Below are 26,573 nucleotides of genomic sequence, written 5' to 3' on the forward strand. Positions count from 1 at the left end.
AATTATTTTGACTGTGTTTTCAAAGCTAGAGGAATATGCATCACATCTGATTTTAGTTACAGAAAAAATATATGCCTCCTATCTACCTCAGTGAAAAATGTTACTCTGTCTGTTCAGACAATACCCTAAAAGCCACAGTGGTTAGACATTCTGAGCTAAATATTATGATTCTTAACATGGTGGCTACGTAACCATGGTTTAAACATGCTCACTAACCATTTGCTGCGAAACGGTTAGCGGCATAACCATGGCTTAGCATGTTATCTGAACAGGCCCATTGTTCGACAAAAAGTTCATACTTTGTTTTATTTTTTAACCATCATTATTTCTCAATAGTTTCCAGAACAGTTGTGGTCCTATTTAAGCTAGATTTATAGAGGAGTAAATTACAACATAGAAAAAGAATTAAGATCAGACCTACTAGATCAGATCAAAGCTCCACTTTGGTTGTAATTCTATATACACTCACTTGGTAATGTCCTATTGAACCCAAGGTTACTTACTCCCTGTTTCCACAGCAGACAACCAGATGCATCTGGGAAGTCCACAACAATGGCATGAAGGCAATAGCTATTTTCGTTGTTGCTCTGTAGTAACTGGTATTCAGTGTTATACTAGTACCATACTAGCTGTTTATACATTTTTTATAATGTATGAAAACCTGCTCCCTTCCCAAACCTGCTCCGCCAACCTGCCTCCTTCCAGAAATGAGCATTTCTGCTCATTTTGGGACTTGCACCTCTGGAACCATTAAATCGCCATTTCGCAAATGGTACAATGTAAACTTAAAAGCTGCATATATTTTAGCTTTTCCTCATACAGAAGGTGTTCCAGCCCACTAACCATTTTGTTTGCACATTTCTGAACCCCAGTTACATAAAACTTGAATGTCCACATTAGATACAGTGCTAAGGCTTCAGGACTTGCTATGTGCAATTTTAAGAACGTATATTCATTTTCTGAGGCATTGCCTATAACTAAAACCATGAACAACAGGAGAGCACATATTTGAGAAAGAAGCAAAAACATACACCCTTTTTAGATACCTTTCCTTCAAATCTCACATACAATTTTGCTTTAGAACATATATTTTTGGGTGTGCAGAATTTTACAGCTTGTCAAAAAATCCTGGCTCATTAGAAGTTTTTACAAGCTCCTTCTGTCAATTGAGTAATTTACTATTCCAAACACTATGGGTTTGGCAATTCCTCAAAATCATACAACTGGCTATGTAATGGTGAAATGTTCTTTAAATGACTACTAGTTTCTGAATTTGGGGGATGTATTGTTGTCATATTTTGAAAGCCTTCAGGTGTTTAAAGGCTTTTTTTTAATGAATTTTGAGATTTTTCAGGATCCTAATAAGCATCAACAAACTGCATGCAAATTAAGTTTGCAAAAAAAGCAATGGATTGTCCATTTGCTTGAGCTTTCCTTGTCTGTTCACCAAGCTCTATTGCTATTCAGCACAGCTAGTAAACAGCCAAGGTAGTTTAATAAGCAAAATTAGGCAGAATAATTTGACTCAGGCCTAATCTACACCAAGCAGGATATAGCACTATGGAACTGGTATGAAAGTGGTCAATGGGCCCCAACAGTTGTCAGTGCACTTCAATACCACTATAAAGCATTGGTGTGGCTCCTGCCTTTTATATACCGCTTTCATAGTGCAATATCCTGCTTGATGTAGACTAGGCCTCAGTATAATTTCTTTACTCAGAATTAAGCCCAACAGAGTTCAGTGTGACTTGGTTCCAGGTAAGTGTGTACAGGATTGCAGCCTAAAGCTGATCATCACATGAATAGCCTGACTATATGCTTTACTGACATATCCAGTACTGCTGCTGCGCTCCTACTCTTTCTGTTGAACCTGCAGGACCCAGTGCTAGCGTTTACTAAAGTAACACCAGAATTAGCAGAAACGCCCATTTCTAGAATGGAACAGTTGAGCAGAGCTCCCTTCTGCAAACTCATTTTGCTTCAGATCTGCTAGTTTCTTGCTGTGCTAACAGTGGGTCTTGCTAGCATAAAGGCAGCATCGGATACTGCCAACTGTAAGAGAGAAAGGATGCATTCAAGTCATAAGTTACCAAAATGAAAGACTTCCAAAACCCATGTAAAGAGATGTGCAAAACGGCTGCCTATGCTGTTAAATTGAAAACTACTACAATTATGTTTCAATTTTGAGGACGACATTGCAAGGCAGCTTCAAACTAAATCAAAACTAAGCCACGTTTGTGATATTCCTCTTAAATCCTGTTAGATTTATCTCACCACTCTATTTGACAGGCTGGTATTTTTACTAGTGTGTTTTTATTAGAATACTCACTGATGGTTGCTGTAGTAAGTAAATCCTACAAAAGGTAGTTGGTTGCCAACAAATGCTTTTGGTATAGGGAATGTTTCTTCTTCTCCTTTATCTTCCTCCAAATCATCAAAGTTACTAGTGTCAATATCACTACTTAAATCAGGCACAACAGGTGCTACAGCTACCAATAAAATAAACAAGAATTACTAAAATATTTATTAAAATGTGTCTATTAAAAACGTTATATTTGTGAGGAAGCAAGGTTCTGGAAAAATGGATAGATACATCACAAGGTCACATGACAAGAGGTAACTTTTTTCTACATTATGTAATACATGCAATAGATAAAAGACCTCTATTAAAAAATTAAAAGATTCAAAACTTAACAGTCATATTATTACAGAGAACATTCCAAAAGGACATTTTTTTTGTTTTCTAACGGAACACAGTATTCTACCTCTTTAAACTTCAGAGAGTATTTTTGCAGTATATGACATCATGGAAGATTTTTTTAAAAATATATAAGCATACAAATGTTGGTATTATCTACAAAACAAACAACATTTTGTCCATATCTGGTAGCAATGCGAAAAAGCTATAAGGTTTTGGAGAGCTGTTATTAATCCTATCAATTGCACCCTTGATCTTTGTTTCTCCATCCTCCCACCCTGCATATTTTGCTAAATGGGCTTTTTAGCCCATCTAGCAACAGCTTTTTAGCTTATCTAACAATGGTACTTCTGAGGGGAATGGAAGGAAGGATGTTGGTAGAGGCTTAGGATAACTTGAATCCTGGCCTGTCTGGTATCCTCCCCTCCCTGCCCACTCGAATGCCCCTTTCTTCTTCCTCTTTCCTGATCTTGGAAGGCAGGTGGTGCAGATCTTTCCACGCTAGCTACAAGGGATCAGGGGAGGGGGAGGTTCATATCTCCAACTTCCCCTTCTGAAGTTGGAGCATTGTCTCTGACCTGGTAGGGGGGGATCCTCAGAATTCTTTGGCTCCTCAGACAATGTCTAGGGGTCATGGGATTGCTCGCTAAATGAAATACTGAATTTAAAATGAGAACCAGATCTGAAATTATTTTTCTTATATTTTGTCAAATATATCAAACATCTGAATATCCAAATATCAATCTTGTAGCTAGAGATATGTTTGCAAAACTGTGGAAATCCAATAACAGACCAAACCACCACCAGAATGGCTAAAACGGGTATTATCCTGTGTAAACCGCCCAGAGCTTCGGCTATGGGGCGGTATACAAATGTAATAAATAAATAAATAAAGCATTATTAATAATTATTCATTATTAATATTAAAAACGTATCAAAAAAGAAAAAGAGAAAGAAAGAGCAAGGGGACAGGAGCAGGCAGAAGAAACATCGGGGCCTGCTCCTGTTGGACTCTTCCCCCACCCCCACAGGGCAAACTGTCATCTTGGCCCTATGGGGAAGAAGAAAGAACAAGGGGACAGGAGCAGGCAGAAGGAACATCATGACCTGCTCCTTTTGGACTCTTCCCCCACCCCCACAGGGCAAACTGTCATCTTGGCCCTGTGGGGAAGAAGAAAGAACAAGGGGACAGGAGCAGGCAGAAGAAACATCATGGCCTGCTCCTGTTGGACTCTTCCCCCACCCCCACAGGGCAAACTGTCATCTTGGCCCTGTGGGGAAGAAGAAAGAGCAAGGGGACAGGAGCAGGCAGAAGAAACATCACGGTCTGCTCCTGTTGGATTCTCTCTCTCCTCCCCCCCCTCCCTCCTGAACTCCTGTTCCTTGTGTGTCATGTCTTTATTAGACTGTAAGCCTGAGGGCAGGGACTGTCTTTTTTGCTAAGTGTAAGCCGCTCTGAGAGCCTTTTTTGGCTGAGGAGCGGGGTATAAATATGATAAATAAATAAAGACAGAAAGAAAAAGATAGGGAATATAAACAATTTAGTGAAGTCTAGAGCAACAGAATACCTATCTTAAACTTTTAAAATCTAGTTTGAAAGTGTTGCTAAAACAGTATCATAAATCATATATTAAAAGTCTAATCTATATTTGAGAACAACGGCCTATACCACTGCTGTGCTCCCACTGTTTCTGTGGTGCCCGTGGGATCCACAGGCAACAGGACAGGTTAGTGCAGCTCCCTTCTGTGAATTCTGTTGAACTGCTCTATTCTGAAAATAAGTGTTTCCACTTGTTTGTCTGCTATCTCCCTGTTGTATTAGCTGTGGGGGTTCCACTAGTGTGCAGGCAGCGTTGCGTGCTGCCCAATATTTATTATAATTAGAAGTAAGGCACTAAGATTAATGTTTGTAAGTGCCTTTCAGTGTTTACAACATTTGTTACAGTGTGTGTGTGTGTGTGTGTGTGTGTGTACATTTATATTTCTGTACTTTGTGTATTTTGGAAGAAGAGCTGCATGACTAATTCTGCATGCCCAAGGCAGCTTTGGGCTTGTGTTTCTCCAATAGCAGTGCTCCCTACATGGAAAACTGAAGGAACATTCAAGAACTGCTTGTGATATGGCATAGGGGCCTACCATTCAGAGAAAAAATGTATAAGATGCTGTTGGGTGTGTCCAAGCTTTCAGGTGCACCTAAACAAGTCCTTTGGATCCCAGGCAATATAAATACGTAAGGCACCACCTAAAAATAAATAAATCTTTCTTTTTTAAAAAATTAGCTGTATAGAAAACCACTCATTCTAATGTATAGAATTAAAGTTTGATGCATCAAATACTTTACAAGTAAATATTTGACAGGCAAAAAAAAAATACTAAGTAGTACTACAGAGAAAGGTACTTACTATCTCTAAGATTTTCCCAAGACCACTGATCATTTTTGAAGAATGGGTGTCGCTTGATTTCTTCCACACCATTTCGGCCTAATCTAACTTCCCTGTAAAAATAAATTATTTTTGAAAGGTATATATGCGAAGTCTTGAAGTCACTATATGTGGTATGCAAATGTGTATCACACTAGATCAATGGCCCTTTTTAAAACAGAAACTCAGAAGTTTCTGTTGCGACTACTGAACTGCCAAGAGAGGTGCTCCACACTTTTACCATCAGTTGTTTTTACACTCCAAATCTGTATTTCAAATGCAAGTTTGCCCTTACAAGCATTAGCTTCAAATAATCAGGGAAATATCTGGGAAAAGAGAAAACATCTCTCCTCTACAACCTCTCCACTTTATCCGCTTCTGAAGAGTATATTAACTCTAATTTAGAAAGGGCTGTCAAGCTATCATTACATGTATCTGCATTAGTTTGGCTTCTCTTGTCAGAGCCCTGAAAACACTGATTTTGCAAATCTTCCACAAGACCAAAAAAAAAATCTGCAGCATTGACCCCCCCCCCCCTCCAACCCTCCAATATGGACTACTATTGACTATGGATTGGATCCAAAGACTACGAGTAGAAAAAATTCATTCATGAGCTGTTGTAAAAGAGCTAGCAAAAGTCTTCATGGAACAAAATATCTGGAGTTATGTCAAAGTATCCATCCTTACATGGTGTTAATGCAGTTCCCCATTACAATGTAAGTCTGGAGTGCAAACAGTTCCTGATTGGAAAGTACTTAGAGACTGCACGTCCCCTAGCTATTGGATCTTACTTTGCAATGGGGAACTGCATACACTTCAACCATGTGCAAAAGCCAGCCCATGTAAAGGATTTTTTAAATCTATAAACAGTTTCAAGATAAGGAATCCAGAGGAAAAAATAGAGATTAATCTTGTGGAAACAGTTGTGGAAGTTCTTGAGCAACTGTCAGTCAATTTCTGATTTCAGTTCACTTTTCTCACACAATGCTTTTTGAAAAATCTGAAACAGCAGAAGAGGTATGAGCAGAAGAGGTATGTTTGGATATAAACCTATGAAATTTAAATTTCAAGAACAGTACATAAAGCTACTTCAGAAGAAGAAACAAATATGCTGTCTATTTATGGCAGGGGTGGGAAACTGTTTTGGCCCAAGGGACTAGACATCCTTTCTGGAAAACCCCAAGGGAGTAGGAATCCTCCTACCCCTTTCCCAAAAGCACCCACACACACACACACACACAAACACACGTCACTGGATTCCTTTCTGCAGAGAGGAATGGAGAGAGGAATGGAGAGGACAGTGCATGGAGAAAGGGATTGCTCAGTGATAAGGGACAGTCCCTTTCTCTCTGCACTGAGAGGAATGGAAAGACTGCTCTGTATTCAAACATAATTTGTTTGTAAAAAAGTCTTTAAATTGTACCTTCACATACTGCATTCCATAAATTAATAAATTTAAGAACATAAGAAGTGCTGGGCAAACCTCCCTGGGGTATGAATTCTACAAACAGGGTGCCACCACTGAAAAGTCCCTCTCTCTTGTAGCCACCCACCTCATTTGGTGGAGGCATCTGGAGGAAGGCCGCAGACTATGATCGCAATTTCCGGTTAGGTAAATGCCTTCAGGTAAGCTGGCCCAAAGCTATTTAGGGCTTTAAAGGTTAAAACCAGCACTTTAACTTGGGCCTGGAAATGCGCCAGCAGCCAGTGCAGATGAAGACGTATTATATTAATAAGACTAATACGTTTCTGGACTGTTTTTAAAGGCAGCCTAACACATAATGTTTTGCAATAATCTAACCAGGAGGTTACCAGAGTGTGAATAACTATTGCAAGGCTATCTCTGTCCAGGTAGGGTTGTAGTTGGTATAACACCCTAAGCAGATAAAAGGCACTCTGAGACACCAAGGCCACGTGTGCCTCTAGTGACAATGGTGGATCTAAGAGCACCCCCAAACTATGAACTTACTCTTTTAAGGAGAGTGTAATCCCCTCTAGAACAGCTTCATGAGATGACCCAGGTTTTAATCGTATGAAAGAAGGAGAAATCTGTCTCTCGTTCCACTTTCTCCACACCCTGCATAGTTTTGTACAACTCTATCGTGTCACCCCTTACTCAGTGTTTTTCTAAGCTAAACAGTCCTAGACACTGTGACCTTTTCTCATAGTTAAGTAGCTCCAGTGCCTTGATCATTTTAGTTGCCATTTTCAGCACTTTTTCCAGCTTTTAAAGGCAATGAAATAGGACTACTTGTTTACCCTAAATCTTAGTGAATAAAACTTTAGTGATTAAGTTTGAAAAGGAACACTTTTTTCAGATTAGAAAAACTGCACGGTTCAGATAGTAATTGCCCTGAAGAGACAAGCAGTGCAGCACGCACGCACACACACACAGGAATAACAGAATAGATTCAGAAACTTGCAAATTTTAAATATACAAGTGTGAAGCAATTTCTTAAACTGCAGGATAAAATTACATATAATATTTTTATCCACTGCTTAATAAGTATGTATAAGCATGTAAAAAGATTATTCTTTATGTAACCAGTCATTAAGATATGATTACTAGTCAACAAAGGAATTTATTAGGAGCCCAATTTCAAGACACTGATTAGCCCGAGGCCTCCTTAGAAACTCTCTTATATGAAGTGTTATTATATCAACATCACCATATTTTATTATAAGGGCAAGACTATTAAGAGTAAAGAGTTTATTAAAACAGGTATATATTACATATACGTTGGTTACCACAATGCGATGAAGTGTACAATGAAAAAAGTCCCTAATGCAAACTCCACATTTTGATTTAGAACATGTACAATATTTACCTGTCAGTTAAGAAGCCACAAATAAGATTTTTTGCATCTTTAGAAATATCATTATCATCGGGGAAGCTAAGAGAATTCTTATGGTTCATAATTTTGCTATATGTTCCAACTAAAGAATCTGCATAAAAAGGTGTATCTCCTAAAATTAATAGAGAGAGAAAATGTCACACAATTGATAGCTAAAGTTAATAAAATGCCAAGAAGGAAGTAGAAGACTGGATTGTAGAGGGCTGAGTTTGTGTCAGAACTAGCCTAGAACCTGGAAGAAGTGTGCAGAAGAATGTTGATTTTCATGCTGTAATTTTAAGTGGTTAGGATACTCCTGTTATAACTCACGTATCAAAACAAGAAAGTGGAAAGGAACCTTGTTATCTCAGGAATACTAAGACTTCAAGAGCAGCATCTTCATATGATGTATGTTGTTACAATTCTAAACAAAAAAGTGACATCCACAGACACTAAAAGCACATCAGAGCTACAAGGGGGTGGGTGGGGAAATGCGACACTGGAGATCCTATTCTTTCCAGTTCCTCAGCACTGATCCTACATAAAGTGTACTTAGTTATTGCTTTTAATGCCTTGGAAAAGTCATCCAAGGAAACATGCAATCGCTCAGGAAGGATTGATTTAAACCACCACTAAAAAAAATGACCAAATCAAATATTCAAGATTTTCCATATTTATCAGTGCAATCACTGAACTCAGTGGAACTTACTTCCAAGTAAACTTTTTTAGGACAAGGATACACGGATAAGATTAAATAATAAATAATTTAAGTTATAAGCTTAGTGATGAAACCAATTAAAAAAGAATGCATGGTCTCTAAAAGTAACTCAGAAATCATGAGTAAACCTTACAGCTTAAATCAAGAATTTATCCTGCTGCTTTTTCCTATGCTTACCATGATGAAGTAATACAATTCTGTACAAAACTAAGCAACAACTATTTTATCATTTAGAACAGAAACTGCAGCTAATGTCTTTTACAGCACAATGATTATTCTGATGCTCACCAACAAGCATTTCATACAAAAAGACGCCAACTGACCACCAGTCACATTCTCGCCCATAGTAACCATCACCACCTTGAGATTTTAATACTTCTGGGGATATATAGTCTGGTGTCCCAACAGCTGTATCACATCGTACCATACCTTCCTATAAAGAAAAGAGAAGAATCATTGAAAAGAGTCGCTGCTTGGGACTATCCTAGACTTTGAAAAGTATCTTGAACCAAAATACTTCCATAGGTCTGTTTGGAAAAATGTGTTTTAAATTCTTAATAATTTAAACAAGCACTATTATCCAAAGGAAAAAAGGCATGCTTTTCCAGAAGTACAAAGGTTAATACTAGATCAGTGGTTCCCAAAGTGGGTGGTACTGCCCCCTTGGGGGTGGTAGGATTGCAGAGGGGAGCACTAAGAGGCAAAGGGGCGGCAGGGGGGCGCTCGAGGTGGTCTTTTACGAGAAGTGCCTCTCCAGAAGGTCTTAAAACCCAGGGACATTCTTATGGGAGAAGGTAGTTTGGTCCCAAACCATATATATGGGGGAAGAATCCACACATGTATTAATACCGTTTAAGAAGAGTTCTTTTAACGGTGAATTGAAGTGTTTCAAAAAGCACCAAAACGCTAATGAAGAGACATACCCTGCGGCGGGTGCTTCCCATTTAAAGGGGCCGCGCACAGTACGGCCCCTTTTTCATTCTCAGCTCAGCTCCTCCGCCCAATCGAGCAGGATCCAGAGGAGCATGGCCCCTTTAAATGGGAAGCACCCGCCCCAGGCTTGCTGAGGGAGGGAGGCAAAAGAGAGCGAACGCCTCTGTTTGCAACCGGCGTAGCATGGCACACCAAGCAGGGTATGTCTCTTTATTAGCGTTTTGGTGCTTTTGAAAATTTCAATTCACTGTTAAAAGGACTCTTCTTAAATGGTATTAATACATGTGTGGATTGAGGAGGGTCTTGTTGGCAGCACGGCTCCGGACAACTCAGGCTGATGGAGCGCATGACCCTACCCAAATATACTACACTCATCGTCTAAGGCCCTGTGATAACTAATATTCTTGCTAAATGACTATCAGACTTTGAAAAGATGATATCACTTGATCAAGTTCATCAATTATGTTTAATTGAATAAACTAAAAAAATGTAACTAGATTTTGAATAAATATTCAATTAATTGTTACTGTTTTGAATTTTATTGTTATTATCTTCCTTAGTGGGTTGTTGAAAACCACTATTCTGAATAATGATTTTTATAGTGTAGGGTAGGGGCACTGGGCATGAGGTTGTGGAACCAAGGGGGCGGTTACCTGAAAAAGTTAGGGAACCACTGTACTAGATTTTTAAAAAGAATACCAACCTTATTCATCTTCATACAGGTACCAAAATCTGCTAGTTTTAAATGACCCGATTTATCTAGCAGCATATTGTCAGGCTTTACATCTCTGAAAAGAATAAATCAAATTTTAAAAGAATAAATCAAGTTTTATCAGACTAAAGGCACAATCCTATGCATGTTTAGACAGAAAAAATGCTACAACTCACAGCATGCTTTTTCCTGCCTAAACATTTTATTTATTTATTACATTTATATAGGATTGTGCCCTAAATTTTATTTACATCTTCCCTCTACCCACCCAATTAGATATTATGTGTCAAAACATTATGTGGTTTTTTAAGATACAACAGTTAGCAAACTGGGAGGAACCTGCTAAATAATCAGGAATCTAACTTCTGGTTTGAATTTAGTTCTACTCCTACAATCTGCCCTGTTGCACTAAACAGGATCTTTTTAGCTACATCCTAGGTTCTGCTAAATAAGATTAATAACATCTATGAGCTGGTTCATACATCAGAGTGGCAAATCATGGGTTAATTAACCTACGATTTGCTGGGATGAACTGGATCTATGCCTTTCTCTGCTGCAATCATGGACCAACTGTCTTCTTACTTACCAGGAATGCTAAAACCATTGAAAGACGGACATTATCCACCTTGGTTACATTAGTTACATTTACTCTTCTCCAAATATACAAGGAGGGTTAATTTACATGACTGTATTTATGTAACAGGAATTTGGTTACAATGCTGTTCATATTCCTCAAATTCGTGAAGTTGTCATCTAATTCACCCCAAGCACATATTTATGGCAGGCTTGTTGAAGCCGAATTTATGAAAATATGGTACTAATAACTATGGCTTGGATTCGAAGTACTGCAAACAGGAAGTCATGCAAGGAGACTCTTCAATGCCATTTTCCCCTTCATCACTCCCCAAAAGTCCCTCTTGAGGATCAGTGAACCTTCCTGAACAGTGTGGGATGGGGCATGGTGGACTACTTGGGAAAAGAAGAATTGTCCCAAATCCAGAGTCTCCTTTCACCCCAGCCCACACTGTTCAGGAAAGTCCAATAACCCTGCAGAAAGGCCAGTCAGGAGGCTGGCAGGAGGAGGGGCCAGCAAAGTCTCCTTTCATGAGCTTCCTTTCACTCACTCTACTTAAGATTCAAGCCAATACATGGTCATGTGTAAATTATTTCAACAGCTATTTCACCACAAGGTCAAGCACCCCTTAAAGTTAGTTTGAAAGTTTAGGGACAGTTCTCAAATGAAGCTTTACTTTCTATTTCAACATTTGTGAACGGGGGGTGAGGGCAATATTACTTTTGATTATTTTTTAATATGCTCTGGTTAGAATACTGAGAATCTCATTTATTAAGATAAATATAGTATTACCTGTGAATAAAGCCCATGGAGTGAATCGCATCTAATGCAAGAACAACTTCTGCAGTATAAAATCTTGCCCATTTCTCAGGAACATCATAGTTGCTCATTAAATTCACGAGGTCCCCACCAGGCATGTATTCCATCACCATGTAAAGGTAACGGTCATCTTGGAAAGCATAAAACAACTATAGAAAAAACATAGCAAAATCATTGCATGTTCCATTCGTATTATTGCTTTCTCCTTTTTGAAACTTAAAGCATAATTAATTCAATCAGAATGATCATTTGTTAATATTTAAAGTCTAACAACATTATGAGGTAGTTTTAGCATTATGATCTGTCTTACAAGTTCATTGCTCTTTAATAAGTTTATCAACCAAAATGAAGAAAGATGAACCATTTATGAACAAAGCCTCATTTATCTGAAAATATGAAAAATGCCAGCAAGCTGGGAAGAAACCCTACAGACATACCCATATCATGTAATCAGCTCACTACATTGAAGCAGAACTATCAACCTATGTTCAGATAATCATATCGCTTTATGGTGAGTTGCTGGAGCTGACTGGTCTTTCCCCTTACAAGGTCTCTTCGGGTGTCCTCCTGGATGTGTGGCTCTCCAAATGCTGCAACTCCCATCATCCGTCACCATTGGCTATGCTGACCGATGGGAGAAGCAGTCCAACAACTTCTGGAGTAACACACATTCCCCACCCTTGTCGGAGCTTGCCCAGTCATTTCTCCTGCCAGTACCACCAGACTTGACTGGCTAGGCTTCAAAGCTTAAAGTATGGGACTTCCAGTAGCGGGATTGATTCAGAAGTTTGTATGGTTTATTCCCGCTACTGGGATATAAGCCAAGTCAGGATCAACCTACTCAGGGCAAGAAAAGTTCCTCCTTTCTTGCCCCCAGAGGTGGATTCGTGGCTCATAACAGCCTGCAGAGAATGCAGTTAAGAATTGCTCAGTTTCTCCCCCCCACCTTGTATCTTCCTTCTCTGCCTCTTCCCTCAGGATTGATTTTCCTCCGCACTCCTTTTTTGCCCCGTCTTTCTTTTCTACTCCTGGTCTCCCTCCTTCCATCTCTTCTTTTCTCTTTCTCTCTCTCCTTAATGCCTCTCTCCCCACTCTCTCTTCCTTCCCCTTATGAACATAATCTGTATCAATCCGCCCTATCCCAGCTGTATCATCCCTCCACATCCTCCCAGCTACATCACCTTAAGGTAGCTGGACTAGACCCTGGATGCATGATAGCTTCCTGCCTTATCAAATCAGGCCATCATTGCTCACAACTGCCCAAACTCTGCCAATTCCAACACTGTGGGAGCATGGTAAGAGGCAGAGAACCACGGAGGCTTCATAACTATTGCAGGAAAAAATAGCACAGTGCATAATTATCACAATGTCTTTCATTAAAATTAAAAGTGATTTAACTAGTTATTTGCATCCTAACGATGCAAACCTCAAAAATATTTTTTCACTGAAGTTTTTATTTTCTTAGTCAATGTAAGTTATATACACAATAAATTACAGGTGCCCAAACAGAAACATTCACTAAACCACTTTTTCAGTTGTTGTAAAGCAGAATTTAGACGAATAGAAGGTTGATTAATGGCTTGGTCTGAGGGGTCACCCCCCCCATCCCAACCAGTTGGTAAAGCTACTCAATTTGGCTGCTGCTGATTTTTCTTCTACCTACCATATCATCTAAAATTCTCTCCAGCTTTGATAATCTCAAAATTCTCTAGTTTCTGTCTACTTATGTTTTCTACTTCCTGAGGATCCTGTATTTCACCTAAGGATGGAGACAGTTCTGAGTAACAGCTGGATTTTATATTTTAGAAAATGGGGGAATCAGCCATTGTTTGTTTGTTTCTTCATCCTAGCTGACTTGGGGGAAGTCCCAGGTGCAACCATCACCATGTTGCACCTAATTTGAATCTTTGTTACCTCATCCCATATTACATTCTAAGACTCTGATCATACAAACATTGTGACTTCAACATCAAATCTGCTTTCCCCTCCCCACCCACCACTCTAGCTCCCACTCCAACCTGCTTTTTGTAACATCTTGCCTGATGAAGATATCTTTTTATTGAACTTGTACTGAGACAAGACATTTTAAAATTAATCAGTTTTCATTTTTTGTCGTCTTTCAAATTTGCACTATAAAACAAGGAAACACAAATATACTAGAAAATGGATTTAATGTTGCTTAAATCTGTAAACTAGCAATCAATATTTATCATTTCAATTGATAAATGGACTAAGTGGACTTTATTTATAAATAGTCTACACTTATTCAATTATAATTGTTACCAACCTGCTAGCAGTAAATCTACATAAACTAGTCAATATACCTGCACAACCCAAGGGCTGTTTGCAAATGCCATGATGTCTCTTTCTTCCCAAAAGAATGCAGAATCCGATCTTTTTATCATCTCAAACTTGCTCAAAAGTTTCATAGCATAGACCTTTCGTGATGACTTGTGCCTTACCTTTAAAAACAAAATACATATTGAAGAAATTATTAGCAACAACAATAAGAAGGCACAGTCTATTTCTCATCACATCTACAGAGGTGCCAGAGGTACTTTGTGCCAAGGAACATGCAATACATCAAGTCTTTATCGTGAATGGAAGGCCCTTCTACAATGTGTAGTTGATTCATTTATTTGTGTGAGAAAATTCTGGAACCCTGGAAAGGAGTAAGGCTGCTGCAAACCTTCACATGAGGTACTAAATGGTTTTATGGCTAAGGGTTCTGAAATGCGTTTGGCACAAGGTGTATGTGGCTGCAAAGGCAGGCAGGAAGTAGGGCCTTTATAGATATCCAATACAGATCCCTTCTCACATGTTCAGCTCATGGTTTCTGCCATAAATATTTCAATAACATTTCTATATTCAGAATCCTACATTTAAGAACTTTACTGAGCTTTTCTATATCTGAAGAATAGTTATTTTACTTGCTTATCTTCTTTAGCACATCTGTATTTCTCTCAGTTTCTGGGCCTGAAACTAAAGAGGTTAGGGGAAACAAAGTGAATGATGTGAACAATGTGAACAGAGCTGCTTCCTTCCTTTAAAAAAAGGGCAGCAAAAAGCAACACTCCCAAATTTACAGCATCTGGAATATTCCAATAAGCATGAGGTTTTAAATTGTTTTCCTGCTGACAGGTTTTTTATTTCCCCTTTTCCCTTTTAATTTTCCCTTAAGGACAAATTAAAATAAGTAATTTTTGAATAACCAATGTTAATTTATCTTATTATATGTATACAATAACCATTCATCATTCAGAATTACACTGGGTTGTATGTTTTAGAACTAACTATATCTTATTCTTCCAGTGCTAATGCAGCAGGGCTCCATTCCTGATTTAAATTCATGCAATAACACAATGCAATAGTAAATTCGGTTTACATTAACACGTTGTCCATAAAACAATTCTCACTTTAGAGAGAGCAAGTTGTACTGAACTGATGTGGCTTACTCCTGTTTACTACAAACACTAAAGACAGAGTAAGATTTAGGGGATAGACTGTTTATAATTCCTTCTATCCAGGAATGAATCTGGGTAGGATGCTGTGCAGAGACTTTTCTGTTATGGCCTATCCTTTGTAATTAGATTACATCACAAATCAACTCTTAATAATTGAAGGTGTTTTGAAAATGTTTTGTACTGCAAAGTATGCTATAGCTTAGCTCTTTTTATTTGATATTATATTATTTGGTTATATCCTTTTATTTATAAATGATTACTGTATGCATGTGATGAAATAAAAACTTCTAAGTAAAAATAATAAATTTTCCGTATTTATTTATATTATAAGACTTATGACTTGCTAAAATGTGTTCAACTGGTTAATATTTTAAAAAGTAATAATACAGTTAGTTGTGTGTATGGTATTTTAACTAACAGGAAAGTCATCAAAATATTAAATGAAACAGAGATGTAAATATAATAAAACTGGCAGCAGTTGTTCTGCCACTATATACATTTTTAAGACAGGGACAAATCTTGCTTGCTATGTAATGTAACAATAAATTCTATTCACTTAAAGGGGATATAGTTGAATACTCCTGCCTTAGAATTCAATGGTAGCCTTACAATTCTCATTGAACTAATCAAGATACAGGGTTGAAAACTCATTCAATGTTATTGGAAATCTCATGACATCTGGAGCTCTTTAATAGAAAAGCAGATTTGTAAGAAACCAAGACCAATTTTGTGACTTTCTGAAGTCACAAAATCAAAAGCACGGTCAGTGTTGGTTCATCCCACTCTATTTTTGGTTAATTCATATGTTGCCTTATCAAAACAGCTTCTGACTGCTTATAATGGATTGGAACTAAAGTTACATGCACATAACAGTGTTGGTAGAAGTAGACTTCCTCACCCCCTCACCCAGTTCTCCTCGCCCAACAAAAAAGCTACACAGAGGGTCAAGGAAACCTGCTGAGCCTCTGCCTGATTTTCTGGGACCTCCCCAGGAGAGTCCGCCAACCCTGTGTATAGCATTTTGAGGGTGGGGGAAGGGAGCTGCCAGGCATTGGAAGGGAAGTTCACTTCCATCTGCCCCCTTATGCACATGCAACTCTTGATTCAACCCATTTTTTAAAGTGCCCCACATTCCATTTGGGCAGACGGGAAATCGCTACAAAGATCTGATGCACACAGAAATCTTCCTTTGTCATTACAATAGCAGCAGCTTCTTCTTCTTTTAAAACTGTTTAGAATAAAAGCTGGTCTAATTCATACAGAAAATAATAACCTACCAACTGAACTTCCCCAAATGCTCCTCTGCCAATCACTTTCACCACTTCATAATCTTCAGCTTTCATACGGAGATCTCTTATTTTGTTTATTGTGTCTTTATCTGTGAGGGAAATATAAAGATAAAAACTGTAGCACAAGGCATAATAAGTGTACAAACAATGTCCTAGATAAACGTACTGAGTAAACATCTCATACTATTTATATTCCATTTGCTGGTAATTTCATGCAACATCTGTTGCTTGTTAAATACTCAAATTGTTTAAAGACGAGTTTGCTCCTTTCCCAGCTCTTTTTCTGAGCTGCAAGTATCTCCTCTGAATCTTTAAATGGTTACTTTCATTCCCATGGCAACATACAAATGTCAAACATACAGTACAACTTCATTTTAGGAATAAGTCAGGAGAGGTTTAATTTTAGTTTTAGTTTGATACTTAAATATTTGAAACAACACATTAGATCAGACAATTGCACTCATCACTATATACTCAGATAGAATATTCTACAAAATACTCGTTACTAATTTAAGCAAATACAGCACATTTAGGGTTAAAAGACTATAAATAAAATGGGATTCCAGTGTTTAACCTTTTGCTATTTTTAATTATTTTTTTAAATACCTTACCGTGAAAATATAAGCAAGTCACCCTGCATTTTTAAAATAAAACTATCAGCCAATAAACTACGGTAATTTAAATTCCCAGTTGTCAGATATTCTAACTCCAAATTTGGTAACATGCTATTTTAATCTACATGGGTCAACACTGGCATGAGATTACACAAAAAAAGTTTCACATTGCAATTCTTGTGGTTGCAGAATGCAACTATTAAACAGACTTTTCTAATGAAATGTTCAAAGGAATAATATTTACATGCTAGAATTCTGAACGAATGGGATCTTTAGAATGAAATACAGATAGAATGTGTTTTTCCTGCACCTACTACTATAAATTACCAGTGTCATTTTAGTTGGGAACAGGTAACATTGCACCACTTAGAAACATAGCAAGGATGAACAATACAAACTGATGTCTGAACAGGAGGAACACAAGTCAGACCTTGTGTTTGGGGTGGGTGGGGTGCCTGTATCTTTGGGGAAGGGGTGTGTGTGTTTGTATGTGTTTATATTTGCCCATGGCAAGTGCAAACATCTCCAAATACCAAATTTGCCACACCCACCCACATAAAACCCCCTATAGTATTCTACTGTCAAGAAAGCATAAGCATTAGAGAGAAGGGAGGAAGGAAGGAACATGCTACAGACTGGAACATCATCATCAACAGCAGAATCCAGCAAACAATATATATTTATATTTACATTCATTCACATACATACTTACATTTGTTTAAAAAGGTGTCTATGTTTTTATTTTTCCTTAAGGCAGGAAAATCCAAATCGTACACCAATGCATCTAATCCATCCTGAGGAATAAAAATGATAGATTTCTTTAGAACATAATTCAGAAGTATTGCCTATATACAACATCTTTTCTCAAATTTTATTTAAAGGATTTTTAAATTGAAGTCTACAAATGTAGATGTACAAAAAACCCTCTCAATACAGTTCCCATCTTTATTCCATTCTGGTTCTGCTCTGACATTCCAAACAAGCAACAATGCATCCAATGTGATTATTCTTACATTAGTAGGTACATGGATATCATCACAACATTCATAGCTTTATTGACAAAAAGCAATTACATCTACAGCAGAGAATCTTGTCTGCAATATTGACTTTAACCGTAGGTGTGTACTGGGTGTGCCCAGGCACACCCTAATGTCTCAAGCAATCAGCGCAAAATTGAGGGGGTCACTGAGTGGGTGTTCTTGATGTGTACAGTAGGTATTAAATTATTGTTGGTGTTTTTAAAACTGTTAAATTCTTTTGATGTTTAATAGATAAATGAATTAAAATAATGTCCTTTATTCAATACATTTTCACCTTAAAAAAATCCCTTGGTGTACTCCCTAATGAAATGTGCTGCACATGCCTATGACTCTAACACTAAACTACTGGAACAACCAATCCAAAGGAGACAGACCATATGACCACAATGCAAGCCATCAGCTCTTTATCTATGACACTAGTTCAATAACTGCAAGAGTGGACATGGCACATCTAGAACTTGTATATATAGGCTAGTAACTAAAAGCAAAGGCCTCAATGGGTTACATGCTACAATTTGGTAAACAATAACCATACTGCCCTTTTAAGTGGTGATACTAGCATTGTTGCAACAAAATACAATCATCACGAAAAGTTAAAATTAAAGTCAATGTAATAACTTCTATGAGCCAAATTAGTGCAGCATCCTGAATTTTAAAATGCTCAATACATTTTGACGTTGACCAGTTTCTTAACCACCTTATGGCAATAATTTTTCAGTATACAATATTTTCACTTTACAGACTACTAAAAACAGAACAGACATGAAGTTTGCCTAGCCTAAGTACATAACATCACAATGGAGTAGATTAAAGTCTATGTTTATAAAATTTAATTAGATCTTTTTAAAATTCTCAGCTATAAAACGTTTCTCTTCTAAAAATAGACAACTTAAAATGAAATCTAAATGGCAAACATATACAGTGCAATCCTGTGCGTGCTTACTTGGAAGGAACTTAAGCCCAAATGTATTCCATATTGCTTATTCCTAGTTATATGTGTATAGGAGAGCTGGTGGGCACCAATTAGCATAGTTATGGGTAGGGGGGAGTTTGGCAACTTGGGTTAGACAATTGACATTTATCCTCCATTGAAGAGGTTAAGTGGTTGTCTTATCAGTCTTCCTCCAGAGCTTCTACTGCTGTTGCTAAATGCCAGATGAGCTTATAATAAAACCTCCCTCATCCATGACATGATTGTGGATGAGGAGGCCGATCTGGTATGAATAACTGGTGGGGGATCTTGGGGGAGTTAGCCTTTCTCAGCTATGTCCTCCTGGGTACTCAGTTCAGCACCAGTGTATGCTCAAGGGTCAGGAGGGGGAGTTGCTGTGCTCTATAGGAATTCTCTCTCTCTTCAGGCTTCCTGTCCAAGTGAATACTACTCTGGAGTGTTTGTATGTTGTGTTGAGAAATTCTGCTGGTGTACCACCCTCTTCTGCCCAGCAGTCTCCTTGGGCTCATCAAGTCTCCTTGGGCTCACCAAGCAGGATATTCCACTATGAAAGCGGTATATAAAAGGCAGAAGCCACACTACTGCTTTATAGCAGTATTGAAGTGCACTGACAACTGTTGGGGCCCATTGACACATATCATATACCGCTTTCATACCACTATATCCTGCTTGGTGTAGCTCCTGCCTTTTATATACCTCTTTCATAGTGGAATATCCTGCTTGGTGTAGATGAGCCCCTAAACTGACCTGACAAAAGATAGTCTCAGGCTTGGTGCTGTGGACCCCCTAGATAATGGTCCTGGAGGGATTTCAACATTCATACCGAGGCCACCAGATCTGGAGCAGCCATGACAACCATGGGACTGTCCCAAAATATTCTTGACCCAAACATATTGCAGGACGCATTCTAGATTTAGTTTAATCTACTGTATAGGAGGATAGTGGAATGAACATGGGAGATACATTCCAATTTAACCCTTGTCATGCCCCAATCACTTCTTGTTCAGATTTAGACTAATAGTGGCTGTCTACCTCTGCAAGTGTGGGGAACCTACTGGGATAGATTCTAGTGGATTTCAGAGGGCTTTGGAGGATTTTCCAGATGGCATGACTGGTATTCCTGTCGAACCTCTGATTAATATGTGGAATAGGGAATGACTATGGTGGTTGACCTGATCAATCCTGAGAATTCCTTTGTATACCCCTGAACTGAGGGCAATGAAGCAAGCTGGAAGACATTTAGAATGCAAGTGGAGGAAAACTGGGAGCAAATACAATCAAATTCAAGTAAGACCACATAATTGAGCCTAATCTGTGGTGGTGACTGCAGCAAAGAAGCAATTTTTCTCCACTACAACTGTACTACATCCTCTTAAAATCATCCAGTGATTTTTTTTCTGGGTGGTTTGTGGCTTTTTGAAATCAGGCCCAGAGGGTGATGTGGTGGAACCTTCAGCGGCATGCTATGACATGTTTGCTAGACATTTTAAAGGCAAAATCACTTGTATACATCACAATTTGGACAAATCAATCCATTGGAGTGTCCACAACAATGTCTGGCCCTACATTATTGAACAAATTTCAGTTTGTGGAGCCCAAGGATGTGTACAAGGAGGCTGATAAAGTTTGGCCAACTACATATTTACTCAAGCCTTGTCTTTGTGGCTAATTATATCTGGCAAGGAGTGGACAGCTACCTGGATCCAGAAGTAGTTAACTCCTTTCTTAAAGAAGGAGTGATCGCAGCCGCCTTAAATGAGTTGGTGGTGCAACCCCTCCCAAAGTACCATAGTTGAACCAGGAAATTCACTGAGCCTTATTCTCCAGTAAATGTACATACAACTGCAGCCTGAGAGTAATGTAAATTTAAAGATCTGATAGCTGTTTCACATAAGCTTTTTAATTCATTTAGTAAAAATACAGTTCTTGTACTGTATGTATTTATGACACAAGTAGGTGTAATTCTAAAGCAGCTTGACATGATCAGGAGCATTGTTAACTAAAAATAAGCAATTTATCAAATATTTTCTAAAATGGTAAACATATTTAATTTAAGAAGCTTTCTAAGATTATAAAAACACAAGTACACACTTTTAAATTAATGCTGTTATGGTTAGTAAGCACATTTATTTTGAAAGTCATCTAACAAATAAAAATGTGAGGCATAAATAACTGAAATATATTTAAATGAATTATTTAAATTGGCCTTTTCCCTGGTGATTTAAATCACTTCAATTTAAAAATAAATTCACCCTGCTCAACAATCTGTTTATATAAATTCTCCACTTATTACATTAAACATACTCTGCACCTGATACTATAGATAATGAGTTGTATCACCATCCCACCACACACATAGATATTAGACACTTATTGTTCTGTAATCCAAGCAGCAAACCACAATTTGGGGGTAAATGACAACAGTACTTTTTGAACAGTACCGTGTTCAAAAAGACCCATTAACAGTACTTTGGATAACATTCTTAATTTCTGTTACAACAAACGTTGGAACAAAAATCAGGTACCATCAAGAACAGGCAGAATCATCCTTTGAGGACCTTTGAAAACTATTAACCAAAAAAATGACTACAATAACAAGAATTCAGGAAATGTTTTCAAATAATCCATTGCCATATGAAGAACCAATTGTTAGATCCAAGGCTGTGAGTCACTTAGTAGGATTAAGTGAGATCCATTAAGAATGGAGGACCTGATGCTGGCTCAGAATGCTTAAATAAATATACAGAAAATATGTAATGTAGTTACAAATTCAGAGATCTATACTTCCATATTGAAGCAGTTGGCAAGTTGATGGTCTTCAGAATATGAGAATATTCAAAGTTCCAACAGTGGAAGATATCTGACCATTTCCACTTATCTTCCTCAGCCATCTTCCCAAACAAATGAAAGTAGGTACCAAAGGTCTTACACTGGCACACACCACACTATTTTTGTAATTCCCAGGCTTCAGGCAAAATATACCAATGCATTCAGGCAAGCAATTGCTCTTTGCATCTCCTACTTTTCGTGCTCCAAGAGCGACAAAGTGAACAAGTGGGCAAAATAGCAAAGTGCACACAGGCCACACTAGATAAAAAAAAGTTAGAGATTATGAAATAAACTATCTGAACCCCTTGTTCACAGGTTCCTTACTGGAGGATATTGTTTAAATATATGGAATTCCCAGTTCAGCTTTTTATATTCTCAAAGTCTACAGAACATAGTTGCTTATTCCCATTCTCTTAGCCACTATAATACTGATGAAAAATAATCATATCATATAAAGAATTACCTTCTAGCAATTATATATATTAACTATATATCCAATATCACTATATTCCTACAATATGGAAAAGTAATATGGGCTCATTCCAATATGTTGTTCATTATTGTTGTAGCATTTGCGCAGGGAAGATACTGAAATTATACAAGAGAGTGACCATTAATAATAATAATAATAATAATAATAATAATAATAATTTCTTACTAGCCCCTCCATTTTGATTGAGGTGGGGAACAACAGTAATATATGAACAGAACAAGAGCCATGCTGGATCAGACCAAGGGTCCATTTAATCCAGCATTCTGTTCACAAAGCGGCTACCCAGCTGTCAACGGGAAACCCACAAGCAAGACATGAGTGCAAAAGAACTCAGCAGTAACTGGTATACATAGACTGACTGCCTCTGATACTGGAGATAGCATAGAGCTATCAGGACTAGTAGCCATTAAAAGCCTTTTCCTCCAGGAATTAGTCTAACCCCCTTTTAATGTCATCCAAATTGATGGCCATCACTATGTCCTGTGGTAGCAAATTCCATAGTTTAATTATGTGAAGAAGTGCTTCCTTTTATGTGTCCTGAATCTCCCACAAATCAGTTTCATGAGATGACTCTGGGTTCTAGTATTACAAGAGGGGGGAAATGTCTCCCTATTCACGTTCTCCACACCATGGATAATTTTGTACACCTCTAGCATGTCTTCCCTTACTCACCTTTTTTCCAAGCTAAACAATCCAGCTGTTGTAACTTTCCATCAGAGGGGATCTGCTCCAGCCCCTTTTCTGCCATTTTTCCAGCTCTACAATATCTTTTTTTAGGTGCAGTGACCAGAACTGTACAGTTTTCTAAGTGTGGTCGCACCATAGATTTATGTAAGGACAGTATGATATTGGCAGTTGTATACCCAATTTCTTTCCTTATGCCTAAAATGGACTTTGCCTTTTTTACTGCTATTATTATTATTATTATTATTTACATTTATATACCACCCCATAGCCAAAGCTCTCTGGGCAGTTTACAAAAGTTAAAAACAGTGAGCATTAAAAACAAATATACAAAATTTAAAACTATAAAAAGCATAAAATACAAACAAAAACGGACAATATCCATTTAAAACAACTATTCTGGGGTCAGTTAAAAAACTCAGTATATGCTACACACTGGGCTGACATTTTCATTGAGTTCTCCACCACAACCTCAAAATCTCTTTCTTGCTCAGATCAAAATATGGACTTTCTAGGTCTCATTTGGAACATAGATTTCAAACTGGGATTTCATTGTGTGCACTAAGCAATGCTTCTCATATACAACTACTGTTATTGTTATTATTATTATATTTATATGTATCCTGCCTTTTGCCCAATGCTGCAAAATATGTTGCCACACGCTACTAACAGAATTCATTCCTGGAACAATATCGGCCCTGTTCAGATGTAACTTGGGGAAGGGTGGTTAGGCTAATCATGGTACTTGATGGTTAGTAGTAACCACACTGAGTGCTCCTGCCACATGTGCACTAACCACCCTCCACGAGCGTGTGGCACTGCTGTGGGGTGCAGGAGTAGCCACTTCTCTTTAACTGCTTGGAGAGCCATGGGAAGAGGTTTTCATACCTCTTGGCATCGGCTGAGTGGCCTGGCAAGCAGGGATGTTTTCACTTTACGTGACAGCCACAGGTGTTTGTACCTGGGAGCATGAAGCGTTCAAGGCCACTGTGCTGATAACAATGTGGGATCAAAAATTCTTTGTTCCCTGCTAGGGATGTCGCAGGTGCTGACAGACTCCTCCCCACTTAGCCTGCTGGACTGGTATATGCAAACCCTTACCGCTGCCCAGCATTATGCATAAAAATGGAATTTGTTATTCTATGTAAATGGTCTTTTATGAAAACAGCAGCTGTGAAACTGCCATTTATGCAAGATTTGAGGCATGAATGCCGCCATTCCCGTAAAAAACCTTTAATGCAGAATAATGAGCAGCCATTTTTACACATAATGGCTCATTAAGGGGATGGGTGGCCACACAGCACTCCCTGGGTGCTCGCCAAACCATCCAGCAAGGGTTTGACAAGCACCCTGGAACTGCAGGTGGAGGTGAGTCCATCTATCCCTATCCCATATGCACTTCGCCATGTGTTGCTAGGCAGATTTCAACCTTGAAGTTCTTACATGCTGGCAGGAACTCTTGCTGCAGAACTCTATGACAGAGCTCGGTTAAGCATGGGGGCCTGACAGACAAGTCGCTAAGCCATGGTTAGGGCCACTAACCCTTTTGCAACATATGGTTAGTGAGGGTGGTTCACTATGGTTAAGTAACCACCTTGGTTAGGAAAAACGCCCTACACACCACATGCTAAGTCGTCATGATTAGATCAAAACGCTTCACCATCATGGCTTAGCGACTTGTCTGAACAGGGACAGTATCTTATGGTGCAATCAACAGCACTAATATCAACATCTGCTTTGCTGCCTATTCAATATAGTATGTTCAATATAGGACATACTCTCCATCAGTGTGCATTCTTCTTCTTGCATATACTTGGGGCAGGAAAGGATTTGCAGTTTAGGCAATACACAAGATCACAGAGTATGAAACTCTGCTTACAGATCCTAAATTTACTGAATCTGATGCTGCAGCATTGCTGAAACTAAGCATATGTAGATCTGATCAGGGTCCAATTATTACTAATCTCCATTGCAAAGGTGTCACCATCCCCAGGCCTCCATCACTGTAACCCTTTGGGCAGTTGGAAGCTCAGAAACAGCTGTAATTTTATTCTAATGATAGTTCAGTAGGTGAGATTTATGGGCAGGGGGGATCAGAGATGTGCTATTTTTCTAATGTGAGTGCTCACCAATCCACAGAGCTTCATATACAGCAGCAAACGGCTGCAGCAACTTTGCACAAGAATCTCTGAATGCTCAGGTGTGTTGGGTTGTGGGGGATACAACCTCATGGTTTGTAAACTTTGTAAATAAGAAGGCAATATTTACTGAAGATGAACTAAACTTTAACTTGACAACATTGCACACATTATCAAGGCTTTTATAACACCTACCATACAAAATCTTTCACCACACAAAATTAACATGTTTTTCTTACTATTCTTGACAGTCACCTGTACATGTGTGGATTCTACTCTACAAAACCTCAATAAGTAAAGCAGTCAAAATGAATTATGAAAATTAGACAAGTTTACTGAAATAGAATTTTACCATAGTTTCTGGTAATACACACTGGTATTTATTTTACTGATATTTACTGTACCATGTGCACATAAATTAAATTGTAATGTCAAACCATATTTATTTTTTAAAAAGATTTTTATTCCGCTTTTCAGGTGGAAAAAGTGGGTTATATGCAAACAACACAACAAGTCAGTCCCTGTCCACAGGCTTAGAGTCTAGAAGACACAACACAAAAGGGGATGGGGAAGGAAAAGTAAAAAAGCAAGCTCACGCACAAATCCTAGCTTTTATAATGGTCAGCTAGAGATGTTAAATGTGTGGAAATGTTGAAGCTTGGGGGAAAAACACTTTCCCCATTTTTTATGTAGGAAGAAACTTTTTTCCTGAAAAAAAATTGAAATGTCTAATACTTTCTTTGCAAACCTATTTTACTGCTTTAGCTAACTAAGTTATAAATGCCGCATTTTATGCTTTAGCAACATAAAATGCACCATTTATAACTTAGCACATACAATTGTACTTTTAATAAAACTTACAGAGCAATCCTTTGCATGTTTACAGAAAGATTTCAGCTTCAAAAATTTAAATGCCTTAGTTTGTACAAGCAAAATTGTAAATATACTCAAAACTAGAAAGATGTAAACTGCTGCACACTATGCTACTACACAAATGTATCTTATTTTTTCCATCTGAGAAGTAGTGAAAAAATAAAAGTTTAAAATAGAAAACAACAAATTTTGTAGTCAACAAAAATGTATTACTGGACAAAAACAGTCTCATGCGGTCACAATATTAAAGACTAGCAGCACATTTGGATTTTGAGTTAACTTTATAGCAACATTTGAGTATTGTATATTTTATACAGTACACACAGGCATTATCAATCTCCTATGTAGTAGAATGTCTTACATACCATACATTTTAAATAACCTTATATTAAAAAGCATTTCATTCATTCCAAAAAAAGACATTTAATAGGCACATTTTTCAGTGTCTTTGTTCCTCAAACTTTCCAATTTTCTGTTGGAAACATTGGG

At 38.0% G+C, this 26,573-nt stretch overlaps 1 protein-coding gene across 4 annotated transcripts in view; it reads right to left on the reverse strand.

Annotated features, from left to right (window-relative positions):
• ROCK1 (Rho associated coiled-coil containing protein kinase 1) overlaps window positions 1-26,573 on the reverse strand; it is a 90,593-nt gene that overhangs the window by 42,428 nt on the left and 21,592 nt on the right. For all 4 annotated transcript variants that reach the window (XR_010025663.1, XM_063130614.1, XM_063130613.1 and 1 more), the window contains 9 exons: window positions 17,788-17,869; window positions 16,450-16,550; window positions 14,033-14,170; window positions 11,682-11,857; window positions 10,307-10,391; window positions 8,959-9,103; window positions 7,947-8,085; window positions 5,101-5,192; window positions 2,330-2,489 (listed from right to left, as the gene is read on the reverse strand). Coding sequence is in view for 3 of the 4 variants with exons in the window: in XM_063130614.1 (XP_062986684.1) it covers window positions 2,330-2,489; window positions 5,101-5,192; window positions 7,947-8,085; window positions 8,959-9,103; window positions 10,307-10,391; window positions 11,682-11,857; window positions 14,033-14,170; window positions 16,450-16,550; window positions 17,788-17,869 (1,118 nt within the window). In the remaining variant the exon portion in view is untranslated. The remainder of the gene's footprint in view (window positions 1-2,329; window positions 2,490-5,100; window positions 5,193-7,946; window positions 8,086-8,958; window positions 9,104-10,306; window positions 10,392-11,681; window positions 11,858-14,032; window positions 14,171-16,449; window positions 16,551-17,787; window positions 17,870-26,573) is intronic.

This window comes from Elgaria multicarinata, chromosome 7 (assembly GCF_023053635.1).
Source record: "Elgaria multicarinata webbii isolate HBS135686 ecotype San Diego chromosome 7, rElgMul1.1.pri, whole genome shotgun sequence".
Lineage (NCBI taxonomy): Eukaryota > Metazoa > Chordata > Lepidosauria > Squamata > Anguidae > Elgaria > Elgaria multicarinata.